This window comes from Eptatretus burgeri, chromosome 12 (assembly GCF_056783735.1).
Source record: "Eptatretus burgeri isolate ZD-2024b chromosome 12, Ebu_testis_v1, whole genome shotgun sequence".
In the NCBI taxonomy this organism is placed as follows: Eukaryota; Metazoa; Chordata; class Myxini; order Myxiniformes; family Myxinidae; genus Eptatretus; species Eptatretus burgeri.
In genome coordinates, this window is record NC_140972.1 from 14,461,633 (window position 1) to 14,480,498 (window position 18,866).

Consider the following 18,866-nt stretch of genomic DNA (forward strand, 5'->3'; position numbering starts at 1 on the left):
GAAATGACCCCCTCATAGGCAAGGGGGTAGACGGGGTTCGTAAACCTTTATGGCCGTGTATGACCGAATGGGCCCACGAGACGGATGCTGGTTACCTGCACCCTAGTGGTGCGACGGTCGGCGAGCTCTCTCCGGCACTCCTCGCCAGACGTGCAGGTTCGCACCACACCGCCGCAGGGCTGCGCCTTCCGTCTGCGTCTCCGAGGCGTCGCCCGGACTCGCCACCGGTCCGCACCTTCACCGACAGGTCGCTCAACGCCAAGACGAGAGGGAGGGAGAGAGAACTCGGCCTCGACGACAAAGAACGACGAAGGCCACCCCAACGACACAAAGAAAGAAAGAAAGAAAGAAAGAGAGAGAGAGAGAGAGAGAGAGAGACAGAGAGAGATAGAGAGATAGAGAGAGAGAGATAGAGAGATAGAGAGATAGAGAGATAGAGAGATAGAGAGATAGAGAGATAGAGATATATATATATATATATATATATATCCAGCACGACCCCGACAGAGAGGATGACGTCGACGACCCAGACAAAAAAAAGGACTTGACCTCGACCACCAAGAGAGAGAGCGAGCCCCGCGTGCAGTCCGCCTTATATAGTGCGGAGCTCCGCCCTTCGCTCCTCCCCGTTTTCGGCTCTGCCTCCCTTCGAGAAGGTTCCCGAAAAGGGGCGTTCCCTCACCCCGACCGCCTCACGCCGTGCATCCACCAATCGGCGGCGAGCTGCCCTCCCCCTTTCCTTCACACCAAGCACGGGGAAGACAGGCGGGAAAAACCCCACAGACTTCACAAGAGCTTTTGTTCTGCCAATCCTTCTCGGACGGTTTCCGATGCGGAAACCGTCTTATCGTAGTCCGTGGAGGATGGCGTTCGTAAGCGGGCGTAGTGGCGAAGATGGTGGTGATTGTTGTGGGGGTGGTGTGAGCGTAGTCGGCGTTGTGGCGTAGTTGGTGGCGGTTGTTTGCGTGGAGGTTTGTTGCAATGGTGGCTCAAAATAACGATAGATAAAGAAAAACGGCTATCTCAAAGGGTCGCAGCCCGGTGAACACGAAGAATCCCCTTTAAACAATGGTGGGGACCTACCTGCACATAAACTTATCGTCATAACTGATCTAAGGACCCTTAATGGTGTATTGCGAATTTCCACAGCCGAAACAACATTTCAAGTGATTCTTCACCACGGAGAGATGGGACTAAAAACGATATATAGCATGGTAGCTCAAAAAGTTATCGAAGGATTTGAACGAAACTTGGTGGATGAGTTGCGTAGGTGACGATAACGAGCCGAAGAGATTTTGGTTCAGGTCCGGATTGAGATCCGGCTTATCAGTGGGATACAAAGCATAAACTGTTCAGCCTGGCGGAGGGATGCACTCTACTGAGTACCGTTCTAGTTCGACATTGATTTCAGCCAAATTGTTGCGACGTTTCTGAGGCACGGATGTGCCACGGAATTTGGAATTTATAGAGTGCTGGTGATCACTCTCCTTTTCGCGAAGACATCATGGGATTTTTTTTTTTTTCAATGTGCACCAGCTAATTTTAACAGATGGGACACCTGGCTTAACGTCTTCCCGATGAGGCGCACACATTGGTATCACCCAGTCACTGAATACCAGTATAACAGCTGAGTCAAGATTCGAACCCAGGCTCGACAGCGCAAAGGCAAATGGGCATATCCAGGCTATCCTGCCAGCCCAAATACACCAGTGTAAATGCACATGTCATTGTGCTTGATTGTGGCTTTCATTGTGCAGGTCTTGCCAATGTGCAGAAGACATTTTTCCATGCGCAGTTGCGAGTGATAAGTTTTATGATCACATTTTTTGCACTTCACCAATCGGTTCGATGTCAAATTCGAGGTTTTTATTTCTTTATTTTTGAATTTGTAGCTTTAATGGAATATTAATGACAATGCAGGATGATTATTATCGGTTTCCTGCTGGTCAGGTTCCAAATTGTCCCGTATTTCATGATATATTTTTTGTCTGCCCTTTGTTGTGTATGCCAAGTGGATAGCCATTGTCCATGCACATTCTCAAATTGCAGATAATGAATAAAACATGTAAAACTGCTCCGTAAGTATACAGCAACAGCTATTTGAACAAAAATGGGAATTAACAAAAAATTGTCGTTTGGACAAAAGTTCAAGCCTGACCTCTCTGCAATCCCAGTTGTCTTCCTCAAGGAACAATGCAAGCGCTGTGCAATGGATACATGAATAACCCCCATCTGCCCAACTTCCACCCTGTGGTACTTGTGAACACAAAACGGGGTTTTCAGTTTCCTTTTAATCCTCGAGGAAGATTGATTTTAATGACATCTCGACTGAACAAACTCCTCATGAAAATTTGTTTTCAAAACTTCAAAGTTTGTTCTTTGGAAAGAAACTCTAGAGGTGGCAATCTTCCTCGTCTTCTTCTTCGTCTTCTTGCCTATGGCAACTTAGCTGCCAGGTAGCTATCATTTTGCTGGGGCGTGACTATGCCGCTGATGCTGTGCCCCTCTACCAGTACACTGGTGCTCATTTCACCAACCTCAGAAGGATGACGGGCTGAGTCAACCCCACCTGGTGTTGTTTCAGCGGCCAACGGGGCTCAAACTCAGGACCCTAAGATTCCAAGTCAGCCGCCCTAACCACTGAGGCAACACCAGGCCTGAGGTAGCAATCACTCGGCGTAAACTGAAACCTCAAATCAGAATTATATGTCAACATCCTTTAAACGATATAGTCATGTTTCTTTACCTTTTGGCACAGTGCGACACTCAGAGATGACAATACAGTCATCCGCTCTATTCAAGTTGAGACATTGGCGCGCAAGATGGCCTCGAGGTAAGCACACTCGCCTCTGAGCTGTCTCGCCTGGGTTCGAATCCTGACCCAGCTCTAAACAGTCATCCCAGTTTTCGCCAGCGGGGAAATTCATCAATGTGTGTGCCATCCCTCGAACAGACGTTAAACTGGTCATCTCGTCTGCCAACATTGCTGGATGCTGAAGATCCAACGGTGTTCCTCGTGAAGAGTAGCCGAGCTATCCCCGGAACCCTGAATGAATCCCAAATTCCCGCTCCAACTTTCAGGGGGCACTGCAGGTGCGTCCAACGAATAATGCGACCGGTAGCCGTGTGCTGCAAACCAATGGAAGGAAGTGATAACGCAAGGAGCTTTGATGTAAGAGGCAATTTGGCCCATCAAGCCTCCAGTACATCAACACCACATTAATTAAGTCTTCCAGTTTATTCACCAAAAACTCATGGTGTTGGGATAGCATATTTGAATCCATAACCTTCCTGTAATTATTTTTTGCTGCCCAGCCTTACCAATCATGTTATCAGCAGTGGTTCCATCATTTGTCGCTTCCACCACAAACCTTGCTGCCTACTTTCTCGCTTCTGGTCATCATTCTGAAAACCCTCTTTGCTCCCAAAATGATTCCCACTCCTTCCTCAACACAACTTGCTGCCTGCACCATTCTTCCAACCATAGGTTGACGTCTATTGATCCACCCATGAATTCCATTCCCTTTTAAATTATCGGAAGAACACCAGAAAAACCCCTCGACACTGCTTTCAGTCGGGTACCCGTTATCCTCCGCCTATTTTATGCCTCCTCAATTGAAGGCCGCAGGCATTATGTTTTTGGGTTGTCCAGCTGGCAGCCCATTTGTCCGTCGGTGTGTGTGCGTGCACCCGTTACTGGGTTTTGTTTGGTACCACGATAACTTCTGAACCACTGGAGGGATTTCAACCAAGTATGGCACTTTAAAACAAAGATAAACGTTCAATTTTTGGGTTCAACAGGTCAAAGGTCATGGGCTCTGAATATAATTTGGCAGACCGTAACTCGAGTTGGAAACATCCAGTGTCTCTCTCCTACTTGCCTCTTTCCTAAATTGCTTGCGCTCTCATGTGATCTTTAATTAGCCCGCGCTCGTGAAGCGAAAAGCGTGGTCAAGCGATTGCTCCCGTACACGCGTACAGCGTGTGTGTACATGCGTGTCTGCAGTCTGTTATTCCCTTTTCTCTGGAACCAACTGGTTGGACTGACACAAAATTTTCACCGCATGTGTGACTACTCGTGTAGAATGTTTTAAGGATAATCATGACGTCATAGGTCATGTCGTGTGGCAGCCATGTTGGAAAAAAAGGAGAAACGTTGGACCTCTATCTCCAAAACCACCCCCCCTGGAAAAACATGTAAACTTGGCACGTGCGTAGTCCTCCCCATGGTGAATAGGCATGATTTTTTTTTAATGATGTCATAGGGGCCTTCTTTATGACGTCATAATTGCATACATCGAAGGCTTTATCCGATCATTATGAAATTTTTTGAGGGTCATCTCGGGCTACATTATATGGGGGGAAAAAAAATTAGTGATCGGTCACGCGGTTTGGCAGCCATATTTATTATAATTTTTTTAAACCTTCAAAAGGCTTCTCCAAAACAGCTGAACAGATCGAGGATTAACTTTACAGGTATGACCACCGATCCATGAAGAACAAAAAGTTCTCAACCTATGACATCATCGGTCACATGGTTTGGCAGCTACATTGGATTTACCCTAAAACCTTCTAAAATCTTTTTCTCCAGAACGGCTGGACAGATTGAGGGGAAACTTCACAAACATGTTCCCCAAGCCTTGGGGATACCAGGGTGTTTATGAATAATTGATAGGTCACATGGTTTGGCAGCCATATTGGATTGAAAGAAATTTTTTTTTAATTCTCTCTCTTGAACCGCTACATCAATCGATGTGAAACTTCAAAATTATGATGTCATGATGGGGAATATATATATATATATATATATATATATATATATATATATATATATATGTTTTAAATTTTAATCTGGGACACGTGGTCTGGCAGCCAGAATTATTTTAAAAATTTAATTTGAGTTCTCTTTAATTTTTTTGAATAAGGCTCACTTGGCTGCGTCTGGATGGGTTTGAGGGTAGAGGAGGAGCAGCTGAAACCTAAGTCCTACCAGGTTCCTCCTGATGACTTCATCTTTGCTTTTTGCTTGTTTGGGTTCCTTCTGCTCGTTGTGTGGTACCTATTTTCTGATGATGATGACTCCAATGCAGTACCTATTTTATTTGGTCTTCCATTTGATTTGAATTTAATTTTTTTATTATTACAAATTTGCCGCCAGAAGAGTTGGCTCACACCGAGTCCTTCTCAAGACTGCGTGGGATAAGTATTCTCTGAATACCTTCTAGTTTTTCATGTTCCATTAATTAAGATCAAATGTAATTAATGGGTTGATATCCATCAACGCATCCATTGATGCCTGTTCCTCAAAAACAACACACTTCTTTGTCTGTAGTTCTTCCTGCAGGAGAAGGAACATACATCTGTAATCGTTTTATCACCAATGAAACAAAAACATCTCTCTGGCTTCATTCTTACCTATCTCCACCCCACCCTCATTCCTGCCTGCACTTGCTCACACCTCAACAATGCCTGCCTGCACTCACTCCAACCTCCTCAATGCCTGCACTCATTCCAACCTCCTCAATGCCTGCACTCATTCCAACCTCCTCAATGCCTGCACTCATTCCAACCTCCTCAATGCCTGCACTCATTCCAACCTCCTCAATGCCTGCACTCATTCCAACCTCACCCCTGTCCGCACTCGCTCCAACCTCACCCTCGATTCACCCTCACCACTGCCCACACTCACTTCACCCTCACCAATACTCTTGTAGATCTTATGGGTCTTAAGGGTATTTTTTTCTTTTTCTTTTTTTGTATACATTGTTGAGGCTCGTTTGTGAGCGAACACACAATGCACAATAAAGGGTGGGGGGGGCAGCAGATAAAAGGGGAGGGAGGGGGAAAGACAAAACAGTGGGGAACAGAGACATTAGGAGATCTGTGGAAGGGAGAGGGATGGGGAGGAGAACACAGGGTACACAAGATGGACATTACAGGGACTTTCAGGAAGAAAAGCAGGGAATTTGAAGGAAGTGGGTTTGGGGTGGATTAACGGGGGAAGAAAAGATCATGGATTTGGATGGGGGAAGATGAGAGGTGGTGGTGAACAACTGTTTTGAAGACCTGGAGGAAAGATTGGGATTGAACAGAGTGAGGGAGTTTATTCCAAAGGTGGGAAAAAAGTGGAATGAAAGAGTGAAGGTGAGCAGTGATTCATGATTTTGGTAGTTTTACCAGAAGGGGTTTGCTGGCGGACTTTGAGCACCCTGTGGAAATATGGTGCGGACAAATCGCAATGACCTTTAAGGGTCTTGAGGGTCTAAAGCAGTGATCTTCACTTCTTTTTCTTTTTTTAGAGTTGGGCCACTTTAGCCGATTAAAGACACCAGTGTGAGAGCCGCCACACCGCTTACATGACCCTGTAATGGCTGCTATTAGGCCCTGCCACCACATACTCTTCTTCGTTGTAGTTAACTGAGCTGCGAGCATAATTGTGTTTGTACAGTATACTGCCATCGACTGATGTGAAATTACTTTGATGCTTCGTGTTGGAACACTCAATTGAAATCAATGGGTCAGTTTGATAGCATTTATGGCAGATTATGATTGGGTGTTTTCACATTTGTGTATTATCTGCCGCACATCAGGGGCCGCACTTTAGTCCACCAGGGGCGGCCAGTCACTCGCGGGCTGTGCAATGAAGAACAGAGGTCTAAAAGGGTCTCAGGGATCTTAAAGGGTCTTGGGAGTCTAAGTGGTCTTTGGGGTCTTAAGGGTTCTTGGGGTTATAAAGGGTCTTTATGGTGTTGGATGTCTTCGGGGTCTTTAAAGGGTCTTCTTGCTATAAATAGTCTTAAAGGGTCTTTGGGATCTAAAGGGTCTGATAGGATCTTAGGGATCTTGGGAGTTTTAAGGTTCTCAACGGTCTTTGGGTATTAAGGGGTCTTCAGGGTGTCGAGGGGTCTGAAGGTATAGAGGGGTCTGGAACTCCCATGGATGATCCATACACAGCTACTTTATTGCTAAAGATGTACATATTGTAAACTCCATTTTAGGTCTGCCAAGACAGTGTTTAGCAGAGCCTCGTCTCCAGTCCATCCCTTTGTGTGTTTTTCATTGTTAAATGTGATTATTTCTCATTTGTCTATTTATTTAATTAATACTGTTTTCCCCTTTCTCTTTACCAGCCTTTCCACTCATGGCTACCGATCTGAATAATTGTGTTTCTTTTGAATCAGGCCAATCAACAGTGTTCCAATTAGTGAGTTTGATGGCGTCATGCGCGGGGCGGTTTTGAAGTGGGTTTTGGGGGAGAAACTACAATTTAAGGGAATCTCTCAAAACGAGGTCCATGTCACGAATTGCAGCCGGGAATCTGGAGAATGAGGTCCAAGTGCGGTTTCTCCTCGCCTCTCCAGCCATTCCTGAAAAATATGCATTTAAAAGTACATATGGCGTTTTCAAACCCCCCCCCCCCCAAAAACATCTTGATGATGATGTATGTACGTGGAGAAAAGTTTGGTGATTAGATGAGCCAAAAATTCAACTTTTTAGTCTAAATTCAAAGCGTTACATCTGGCACAAACCTAACACTGCACATCACCCAGTCAACACCATCCCGACTGTCAAGCATGGTGGTGGCAGCATCATGTTATGGGCTGCTGCTCTTCATCAGCAGGGACTGGTGAGCTTGTCACGATAGAAGGGTCGATAGACGGTGCAAAGTAGATCATTGAAATAAAAATATTAAGGTCTTTGTACTTGTTCTTTGTGTCCTTTATGACGTCATTAAAAAACAGTAAGTTTCCTTTTGGGAATAATTGTACACCACTCCTTCCCAATTCGATATCCAGACGATACATTACATCATCGCCGGGCACTGAAGGGCGTACTCATTTTTACTCCGTTTGTTTTCTTTCTTTCTTTCTTTCCTGTTTGTCCAGGTGATATCTCAGCCATCCTTTGAGCTTGGAAGCTGAAATTTGGGGACAAAAGCGAAGATGTACTTTTGCAAAAACAGTATTTTTACCTCTGCCACCAAAGGTGGAAGGATGTTATGTTTTCACCCCTGTTTGTCTGTTTGCATGCAGGATAGCTCAAAATGTTATGGATGGATTTGGATAAAACTTAGGTGTTGGTGGGTGTGTGACGTGTGTATGACGTCACACACACACACACACACACTTTGGGTGTGTGACGAGGAAGAATTGATTCAATTTTGGTGTGTGACGAGGAAGAATTGATTCAATTTTGGTGAAGATCCCAATCTGGATATGGATCTGATGATTTTTTAAGCGATTCTTCTGCTCTAAGCCAATTGATTAAGAAATTAATTATTTTACGATTATTATTTATTTATTTTAATTATGCAATTAATCAGTTAGTCAATTTTAATTATGCAATACACCTCTCCCTCCCCAATTCCGTCTCCATGTGCTGCAAGGTGTCATCATCGCTGGTTGCGAAGGTGCCCCGGTGATGTCGCGCACTGGAGGATTTGTTATTTATTTATTTATTTATTTGGCATGGGGGTGGTGTACTTTGATTGTCCCGCTATTTGTTTTCAATTTTGTTTGCCTGCCAGACGGACAGTAGAAGTATAATCTCACTCCTCTGCGCATATGCAATCAGGATGAGTTCAGAGCCAAAGTTCGGTAAAAATGGCGAACTTTTCTTCCGATTAATGTTCAAAATATAACATTCGATCTATACAAGTTGTTCCTCCATCATAAACTAATCAGACTGACATGAACCAATTGCTTGACCCCGCTTTTCGCTTTGCTTGTGCGGGGAAATGAGTAGTTTGTTCAGTGCACTGTTACTATATCACAGAGGGCACAGAAATCATCACAACCTGATGTTCTTGAAAAGTAGCCAAATGACCAGCCGGTGCCAGTGCCAAATGAACAGACCAGACCACAACACCATTGCCTTGAGATTTAGTGGTGCCCCAACTCCTCCAACCATACCTTGCTGGTTGAGGCCCCTCCCTTGTTGGGAATGGTGCCTTTTATGTCATTCACTCTTTCTTCAGAAGGGCCCATGCTCGTATTTGTTAACCTAGGAGTTTTCCATCACTGTGTTCAGCCTTAACTGTAACCCCCAACCTGGAGGACCATGAGGAATATCCATTTGGACTTCCATCTTGTTGCCACATGCATCTATAGACTGCCCTCGTTTTTGTCAGAGTAGATTTTCTTAGATATGCCCAACTTTGCATCGCCAGCTCATCACAAGCAGGTTTTGGGATGACCTTGGATAATCATAACTGTTTCTGGGATGTGGGGACCAATGTTCAAGGAGAAGCTTTCCTTTTAGTTTGGGAATTTTAGAAAATTTTCTAACCATCTGTGAAAAAATTGCTTACCAATAGCTTTATTCACCAATGTGTTCATTTAGGGGTCTACTAACACCTCTCAATGTATTCCAACCCAATTCCACGGGGAAAATTCTGGGGAGCCAATCAAAGTTGGGGTATCCGACTTTGGGGTACCCCCGGAGGGCCTGGGCGAAAAAATTGAAAAATAAAAATTTGCCAATATTAGCTTGTGGGATGTCTAACTGGGGGGTTTTCGGGGGTGCTGAATCGATTCCAACCATTAGTTTTCAGTAAAAACCACTCCCTGGCCATAAAACATTGGTATTTTTTATTTGTACGTATCTCAAAGGGAGTCTACGGTGGGGTTTTTTGGGGTGTTGAAGTTATTCCAATCATTCAATTTGAGCTAACCCCACTCCAAAAAAACATTGTACAAAACACTGCTACATGAGAGTGATGACACTTACTCTGCACATGCTCAGTAGGATCCTCTCTCTCCCTGTGGAAATGGAGCGGAAGCATTTCACCTTGGCAGAAGTTTCAGAATGAAAACGATTTTGAGGTACAGTATGAAAGTTACTTTTTTGGGATGTTCAGTATTTTTCTTCTGCTGTCTGAAGTTCTGATGACTGCGAATTTAAACTTACATCAGTTTTATTTCTCGGTTATTGCTTAAAAATGAACATCTGAACAACCTGTGCTAATAGGTGTTGCTAGCTCGCACAAGAGATTTTATCATGGGGGCAAGATCGAGGACACGGCCCAATGTTAGCACTTTGTCTGTGTTGATCTACTATACTAAAATTTAGTTTTAAGATTATCTTGTAGTGGACGCACTCTATAAATTACACATAATTCAACGTAAGATTGACTCATTATTGTTGTTACACAGATCTATTAGTGTGGTTGTTTACACATATCACTGTATGGACTCATTCTGTCTGTTGTGTGCCAAAATACATGACACACGTTTGTGTCGTCAAAGAGAGAAGTATTTTGCCAAATTCTCTTGTCTTTTAAGGACAGTATGGAAGAGGATGTAATGACTGCATCTGGCCATGGCTTGAGGTGTTTCATCTGTGATGGTCCCGGAACTGAGATGCAGAAGCTGTCAAAAGTCACCCGAATGGGCCACCCACAGATGTTATCGTATTCTGAGCGCGTGGACGATGCGGCGCTGATCAGGAGACTAAATGAGGACTGGAACAACGGAGATGACCCCAAGTTGAGATATCATTTGGATTGCCAAACCGAGTTGTACAATCATGCGAAAAGTATATCCACGGCAACTGCAACTGCTAATCGTAAGTTTTTTTTTTTTTAGATTTATCATTCAGAGGAAGTTGCCACTTGCAGAGAATTCGATCCCAATCTGTTCTAAGTTGTGACGTTGCAAATGAAAAATATTATTATTAATATTTGCCCCCAAAACCCATTTTAGTAACTGTATATTGATTGCATTTGAGCTGTTTGGCTTTGTGATTCCATTTGGAGTTAAACATTTCATTTTTAACCTTCTTCCTCGATACTAATGTGACAGTGTGTGTCCGTCCGTCAGTCTGTCTGTCTGTCTCCTCCATAACTCCAAAACCATGAAACTTAGAGGCCCCAAACTTTGCACGCATACAAAGGGAACCCCAAGGTGGTGCATGAATGAAAATTTGGTGCTTGGGTTAATTTAAACAATCCTATTGAACATAATTTAGGGGTACTCATTATTAAAAAAAAAACACAAAATAAGCCTTAAAAAAGATGGTGGCGCGACATTTTGGTCAGCTCTCTGTCAGTTCGCAAGTCTTAAGCTGCCAATTTTTTTTGGCCTGCTCAACAATGCATTGATTTGGAACAGACCGCAACAATTTCTGAACAATAGTTTATTTTTCTGGTCACATTGCATTGCTTATGAACACCTGGACATGCCAACGTTCGTGGCTTTATTTAATTTCTGCACACGTCATAACCTCGAGAATCTCTTAAACTAGGCCGAATTACAAAATTTAAGCTCCAGAATTGAACTTAACTGCAGTTCCGACTCCTAAAAAAAGAAAAAGAAAAGTATTAATTTGTCCAATTCAAACATAGTTTCATGTTTCAGGCGTCTCCGGGAAGTGTTTAATACGACGGATTGGCGATCGCGAATCGCTTGCCAAGCCAGTCGTTCCTTATCAACTGTTTTGTTGGAGTGAGTGCTTAAGCCACTTGGTGAGCACTCTCCAAGCTGCTTGTTTGTTAATTTTGTTAAAAAGCACCTTTGCTTTCAATCCAACACATCGATTGGATGTAAGTTTCCACCTTTGTGGGGCCCCGCGGTGCCATGTGGTGGGTGTCTCAGGAGGTGTCTCATCCGCTGAAAATGTGCAATTTTATTTTTCGAGGACATTGCTTTGTTTAACCTTTTTGTGCGATTTGCTTTCATAATCCACCCCTCGCTTTGACATCAATACATATTTTAAAAAATATATAAAAAATAGGGGCCACTGGGCGCTCACCTGGTAGAATAATGACACTGAGGAGGAAATAAACGTGGGACAGAATCAGCAAAATGTACCAATGAACCAATGTTACAGCATCTACCTATTTTTGGGAGACCAGCCCCCTGAACCTGAACACCCCCTTGGAGTCCGATTTTTATTTTATTTCATTTCATTTCATTTCATTTATTTATTTTAATTATTTATTTATTTTAATGTGAACAAACTTTGTACATCATGGGTTTTATAGGTGGTTGTCAATGTGTGTGTGTTTTCTGAGGAGAAAGCAAATGCATATTTGAGGGGGGCAACCCCCCCTTCATCCGTAAGCTCTCTGACCCATATTTTTTTAATAGTGTGAACAATCTTTGGCACATCACGGGTGATGAAGGTAGTGGTCAAGTTTCATAGGAATTGTGTGTGTAGTTTCTGAGAAGAAAGTAAGTGAATACCTCTTCTGGTGGAACCCTCCCCCCCCTCCATAAATCCTCTCCCTAATGTTTTTTTTAATTGTCATTTACAAAGTTTCGTACATCACGGATGCCAAAGGTTGTAGTCAAGATTCATTGGAATTGTTTGTGTCGTTTCTGAAAGAAAACAAATAGCTCTTTCTGGGGGGCAACCCCCACGCCCGTAAGCTCCCTGCGTAGACCTCCTCAAACCCTGATTTATTAATTAATTTATTTTTAAAGCAGTGAAAAACCTTTGGTCCATCATGTGTGATGTACGTCACTTTGCCTATAAATAAATATATTTGTTAGCAAATATATATAACAAATATATATATATATATATATATATATATATATATATATATATATATATATATATATATATATATATATATATATATATATATATATATTGGGATTTCTCAGGATTGAAATACATACCAAGTGTTTGACCAGTTTGTGATTTTTGTCAAGGGCTGAAGAGAGGGAAGAGGCTGCTGCCGGCCTGTCAGAAGGATGAGGGATGCCACGGCAGAGGGTGGCATCATCAGCAAAGAGATAAAGAGGATTTTCCAGAGAGTTAGTGAGATCATTGATGAAGATTGGGAATAGGATTGGGCCTAGAACACCTCTTTGGGGTACTCCAGGCTTGACAGGGAGAGGAGAAGAAAGCGTTCTGTTGAAAACCACACGTTGTCTTCTTGAAGCTGGAACAAAAATGTGTCGTTTTAATCACAGACGCCTGTTTTAAAAGCCTCTCTTTCTGGGATTGAAACAGAAGAAGCAGAACTAGGAGCCTCATGTGGCAGTTCCAAAGGTAGCATTTATTATCCTTTGACAACAGGAACCCTTGAGAAGGACGCAAGACGAACACACCAAACGAGATACCTCATACAACAATATAGTAATCCATCTCAAAGGAATAGAAAAATGTATAAAAATACACAAAAGGAGCAACCGAACAACTACAACCACGACGACAACTAATTACGTGTAATAAAATATCCTTTTTTAATATGTTTGACTTCATATATGGTTCACCCCCATTGCCAATCACAAGTAGACATGCAATATGTTTGTGAAGTGCAACATGCTATCCTTTGATTAAACCTTCCAGCGAACTGAACGAAGCGATCGGTGTTGGCACGCCGAGGACGATCTGATCCGGCAAACATGTGAAGATTCTACAAACTAAATTTTACAATTGTACTCCACGTATAACATCAATTAATCATGTCCCCTGTCATTTATTTATTTACCTTTTTAATGAGATTTCACCAACCACAAAGCCAAAGGTCATTAAAGGTACAAGCTACGGCTGTTGAGGTCAAAATTATCAAAATGATATCAAAGGTCAAAAATTCTTCCAAACTTCTGTCAGTAATAAATGCATGACCCTTTGTTTACTTAAGAATATAAATATGATTACAATATAGTGGCATGCTTGTTTAGGAATGAACAGTAGAGGGCCTTTTTTCAGGGATATCAACACGACAACATCCTTGAATTGCTGTGTTGTCCTCAAGTTTGGCAGGTCTGTGCACATGATGATGATGATGATGTTGATGATGATGGATGGCTCCACAAGTATTGTGAGGTGTTGGGGAAAGAGCTTGTAACAAGTATGGATGGAGTTTCTGGTTTGTCGAGGCAGGGAAAGCTACCGCATGAGCAAAGGCACCAAAGATTGAGGCTTATTTTTTTGACCCTAGTGAGCAGAAAATATTCCGTACACTACAGGATCAATACATGAGTTAAACATGCTAAGTGTGAACAAAATATGCTGAGCATCAAGTGATATATCCTGCCTGTCCAGCATGGCGTGGTCAAACCAATACCAGATGCCCAAAGTGTAGTACGGACCCCAGCAGATGATGAACGACACCACGATGATGATGCTCATCTTGATCGTGTGAAGACGGGCACGTGGAATGATGTTTTTGGACCTGCGGAGGCTCAACCCTTCGGAGAGTGTGAGGGGTGGAGGAGAAGACGGTGAAGAAAGCAATGTTATGATGGTGCAGACTATGTTGTTTCTGTGCAGACGAAAAGGTGGTGTGGGGGTTCCACAATTCCGCTATTTATGGAAAGGGTATATTTTCAATACATTGATTGGTAGTGCGGTTGCCCAGTGTTGAAGACACTGCACTGGCATCAGGTCAGGTCAGGTATGGGAGCATGTGCCAGAACAGTGCGTTGCTGTGTCCACTTTCCGCCGGTATTCCAGGGACCTCCGTCTGGCCATCCCCCAGGCAGATGCCAGGCCCATCCCCATCTCCTTGAGATGATGGTCAACCTGCTGCAACCACAAGGCACGCGGTTGGCCCACTGGCCTCCTCCACTCATGAGACTCCTCGCTGAGAGAATCTGGTGAGCAGCATCAGCGTCAGGAAAACGAGCCACGTGTCCATACAGCCGCAACTGATGCTCACGGACTATACAGGTAACAAATCTCATTTGAGTCTCTCTCAGCAACCGCTCGTTGGACACAAAATCCGACCAGCGATAGCCAAGGATTCTCCGAAGAGACCTGGTACCAAAGGAATTAAGTCTCCGTCTCAGATCCTTGGTCAGAGTCCAAGTCTCGCATCCATAGAGCAAGACTGGAAGTACCAAGGACCTGAAGACTCGGACTTTCATCCTCCCGCACAGGTACCGGCAGCGCCACACCCCATGATCCAGTGAATCCATGACTCCCCAGGCCCGACCCAGACGTCTATTGACCTCTGACACACAGCTGGCAGAGACATGAATATCACTGCCAAGGTAAGTGAATCTCTCCACGACCTCAACATCCTCACCACAAACAGACACAGATAGGACAGCAGCATCCAAGATGTCACCGAAAGCCTGGATCTTAGTTTTGACCCAAGAAATCCGTAATCCCAGCGGCTCCGACTCCTCATTCAGCACCTCGAGGGCCCCCAAAAGGATATCTAAAGTCTCCGCAAAGATGACTGCATCATCTGTGAAATCAAGGTCCGAGATCTTGACATTCCCAAATGACGCACCGCAGCTTGATCTCTCCGACATCCTCCCTAAAATCCAGTCCATACAAGTGCTGAAAAGTGTGGGGGCAAGTACACATCCCTGACGAACTCCAGTAACAACTGGAAATAAGTCAGATATGGTACCACCACACTTCACAGCACTCTCAGTACCAGAGTAGAGTTCAGACATCAGATGGATCAGTTTTGTTGGCACCACACGAAGACCAAGAATCCTCCAGAGGACATCCCGATTCACTGAATCGAACGCTTTACAGAGATCAACATAGGCTGCAAGCAGCCCCTGCCGAAACTCTCGCCTGCATTCGGTGAGGACACGAAGAGCAAGGATACGGTCAATGGTTGACCTCTTTGGTGTAAAGCCTGACTGCTCTGGACGCTGGTGCTCAAGCAGATGGTGGCGAACCCTATCAAGAATTATCCGAGCAAAGACCTTGCCCGGCACTGAGAGCAGCGTCACCCCTCGGTAGTTGTTGCAGTCTTGGCGATCACCTTTCCCTTTCCAGAGAGGGACAACAAGGCCCCTCTTCCAATCAGTTGGGATGATGCCTGTGTTCCAGGCAGAGCACAAAACTGCATGCAACGACACGAGTGCAGCATTTCCACCAGCCTTGAGAAGTTCAGCATGGATGGCACAGATCCCTGGAGCTTTACCCCATTTCAAATGGTTCACCGCAGCTCGTGTTTCCACAAGCGTAGGTGGACCACAGTTGATTCGAGGGTCAGCAACAGGGATTGTAACACCCTTAACGTCCAACTCGACAGCTGGGGAATCAGCCTGGTACAACCGCTCAAAGTAACCGGCCCAGCGGGCCTTCACTTCAGACTCCTCTGTCAAGAGCCTACCACTCTCTGCTCGAACTGTAGTGCTCCGAGGGATGGGCTTGGATGAACGTAATGCGTGAATTCCCCTGTAAGCATGACGAGAATCACCTGTCCACAGCTGATGATCTACCCCCTCACAGATTCCTCGCACATAGGCCTCCTTGTCCACCCTCAGTGCACGTACAGTTTTACGCCTCAGCTCCCTGAACAGCTCAGCTCTGCCATTCAGCCTGGCCCTGCGACTCTGGTCAATGGTATCCAGTGTCCATTGAGAGACAAAATTCGTCTTTGCCCTGCGGTGAGTTCCAAGATATCCACCGGCAACATCAAGGACGGTGGTCTTGAAGGCGCTCCACAACTCTTCAGGACCTCCCAAAGCACCCAGACCACCCCCCCCCAAGTGTCCACTCAGCCTGTTCGCAAACTCCTCAGCTTCCCTCTCATCCTTGAGGTTGCCAACATCCAGCCTCGGCTGGGATGGTACCATTCTCCAGGATTTAAGGTGCAGCTTTAGAGTTGCTACAACAAGCCGGTAGTCAGTATTGAGGAACTGAGCACTCCGGTAGACCCTGCAGTTCTGGATCATCCTCCAGCGACCATCAATGAGGACATGGTCAATTTCCTTTGCCGCACCACCAGCGTTGGAATACCAAGTCCAGCGATGAGCTTGTGGGTGCTGAAACCATGAACCAGCCACCCTAAGTCCATGACTTCTTGCAAAGTCAAGGAACTTAGTGCTATTCTGGTTCATAGTTCCTGACCCATGGAGACCAACACACACCTCATAACCATCCCTATCAGTTCCAGTCGATGCATTGAAATTCCCGATGCAAGACTAGAAGTGTATCTCGTCTGGGGCACTGATCAACCACAGACTCGAGCGTGGCGTAGAATGCATCCTTCTCTGTGAGATCACTCGCCTCAGTCGGAGCATAAACAGAGACCAGGGAAATGACACCTAAGGAGTGACGAATCCTTAATCTCATAATACGCTCGTTGACCGGTGTTACCTCAATTATCATTGGGGTCAGCTTATTGGACACAGCTACAGCAACTCCTTGGGTATGGTAACCATCACAGCGACCAGACCAATAGTAGGTGTAACCACCCACCATTATCTTACCGCAATCTGGTCTCCGAACCTCAGAGAGAGCTGCAATACCTGCTGCTCAGTTATGCTTCAGTCACATTTGGCTCGGCGACCGTAGGGTCTAAAAAAATCTACGGCCACTAGCAATTATAGGGCGGCCACAGTATTTCCCCGCTCACACAATGTAGCAGTCACATATGTTTTTATTTTTCGGGGAGCCGCACGGCGTATTTATAAATTGTGGAGACCGAAAACGTGGGGGTGCCGTACGGTCTTTGATTTGATGTCGCACGGTGACCTTAGGGCGTCCCTGCGGCTGCCATATAATTTTCAAGGCAGACGCAAGGTAGCCTCAAGGGGCCCGCAAGGCGACCGCAGGGGGACCGCAGGGGGGCCCGAAGGCGAACGTAATTATTATTTTTTTTTTTGTAATTTTTTGGGGGTTGGCAAAATTCATTTTTCATTGATAAGAGCCTACGGCAGCCGTACGAATAACGCAAGCCCACCGTACGCCCTATGTACAGTCGACGTGGAACATCTACGTCATGGCTACGGCTTGTCGAATTGCTACGGCCAACCTAGAAATGAAAATAGTTATAATTCCAGGGAGACCCCTATGGCCTGTAAAAGATAGCCATACGGCGTAGGGCCACCCTGAGGCCACCTCAGAAACTCTGCGGCCGCCGCACGTTTCTGTCAATTCAGAGGGGGGGGGGTACGGCCGCCGTATCCTCGCCGTAGAGCAAATGTGACTCATGCTTTAGAGATCCTCCACGAGGATCGAAAAACACAGAAGGATAAGGCCCCATGTTAAAATTGGTGTCCTTGCACGAAATGTTCAACGTTCTCTCAACGGCATTTGCACATTGCAAAGAGGAAGCCGATACTCACCAGTGACTTCTCTCATGTTCTTGGACATCACAAGAAGTATCCGACAGTAGCAGGAAACCATGATGAAGAAAGGCAGAAGGAAAAGGCACAGAAACATGAACATGTTGTGCAAAATTTCCTCCCAGTCATTGGAGTAGCTTCCATGGGTGACACATTGAACAAAATTAGGATACTCCACCGGGCTCATGGTATGGAATAGAAACATCTGTGGAAAAAGCATTTACATCGTCATGTTTCATGTCAGCAACAAGCATCATGTATGCTCAATACACCATCAATTGTCACCTACTGAATGTCCATTACACAGGTGGTACGAAACTGACTTTTTGGATAAAATGTGGGTTTTTAATCTGGTAGGCTGGCAGGATGGCCTTGAGGTATAAACCCTTCCCTCTGAACTCTCCAGCCTGGGTTCGAATCTTGGCCCGGCTATAAACTGTCGTCCTGGTGTTTCACAGACAAGGTGATTCATCGGTGTGTGCCGTCCCTCGGATGGACATTAATCTGGGTGTCCTGTCTGCTGGCATTAGTTGCTTGAGATATGAAGTATCTCACAGTGTGCTTCAGGAAGAATAGGTGAGCTATTGCTGACACCCTCATGGCCAAATTAAAAAATCGATGCCCTGAATTTCTTTGTTGTCGTGGTGACCCGTTCAATATTGGAACCCTGGCCAAGAAACTACTTTGGTAGAACCGACGCTCTGTATCCAGCATGGTCCATGATCTGATTTGATTTTGTAGGCTGGAACTGCTTTTCCAGAGGTAGCGTTCAGTGGGCATTTCAAGATGCCCTGTGGCCCTTAAAATCATCACAATGCTTGGACTGGCATCACATGTCGACTGGACCAGGTTGGACAAGTCCTTCAC

At 44.9% G+C, this 18,866-nt stretch overlaps 1 protein-coding gene across 2 annotated transcripts in view; it reads right to left on the minus strand.

Annotated features, from left to right (window-relative positions):
• Positions 1–12,988: 12,988 nt before the first annotated feature.
• Positions 12,989–18,866, minus strand: part of GNRHR (gonadotropin releasing hormone receptor) — a 36,316-nt gene continuing 30,438 nt past the window's right edge. For both annotated transcript variants that reach the window (XM_085849636.1, XM_085849635.1), the window contains exons 3-4: positions 18,000–18,204; positions 12,989–14,147 (exon numbers count right to left, since the gene is read on the minus strand). In XM_085849636.1, coding sequence (XP_085705762.1) covers positions 13,894–14,147; positions 18,000–18,204 — 459 coding nt within the window. In that variant the 3' untranslated portion in view covers positions 12,989–13,893. The remainder of the gene's footprint in view (positions 14,148–17,999; positions 18,205–18,866) is intronic.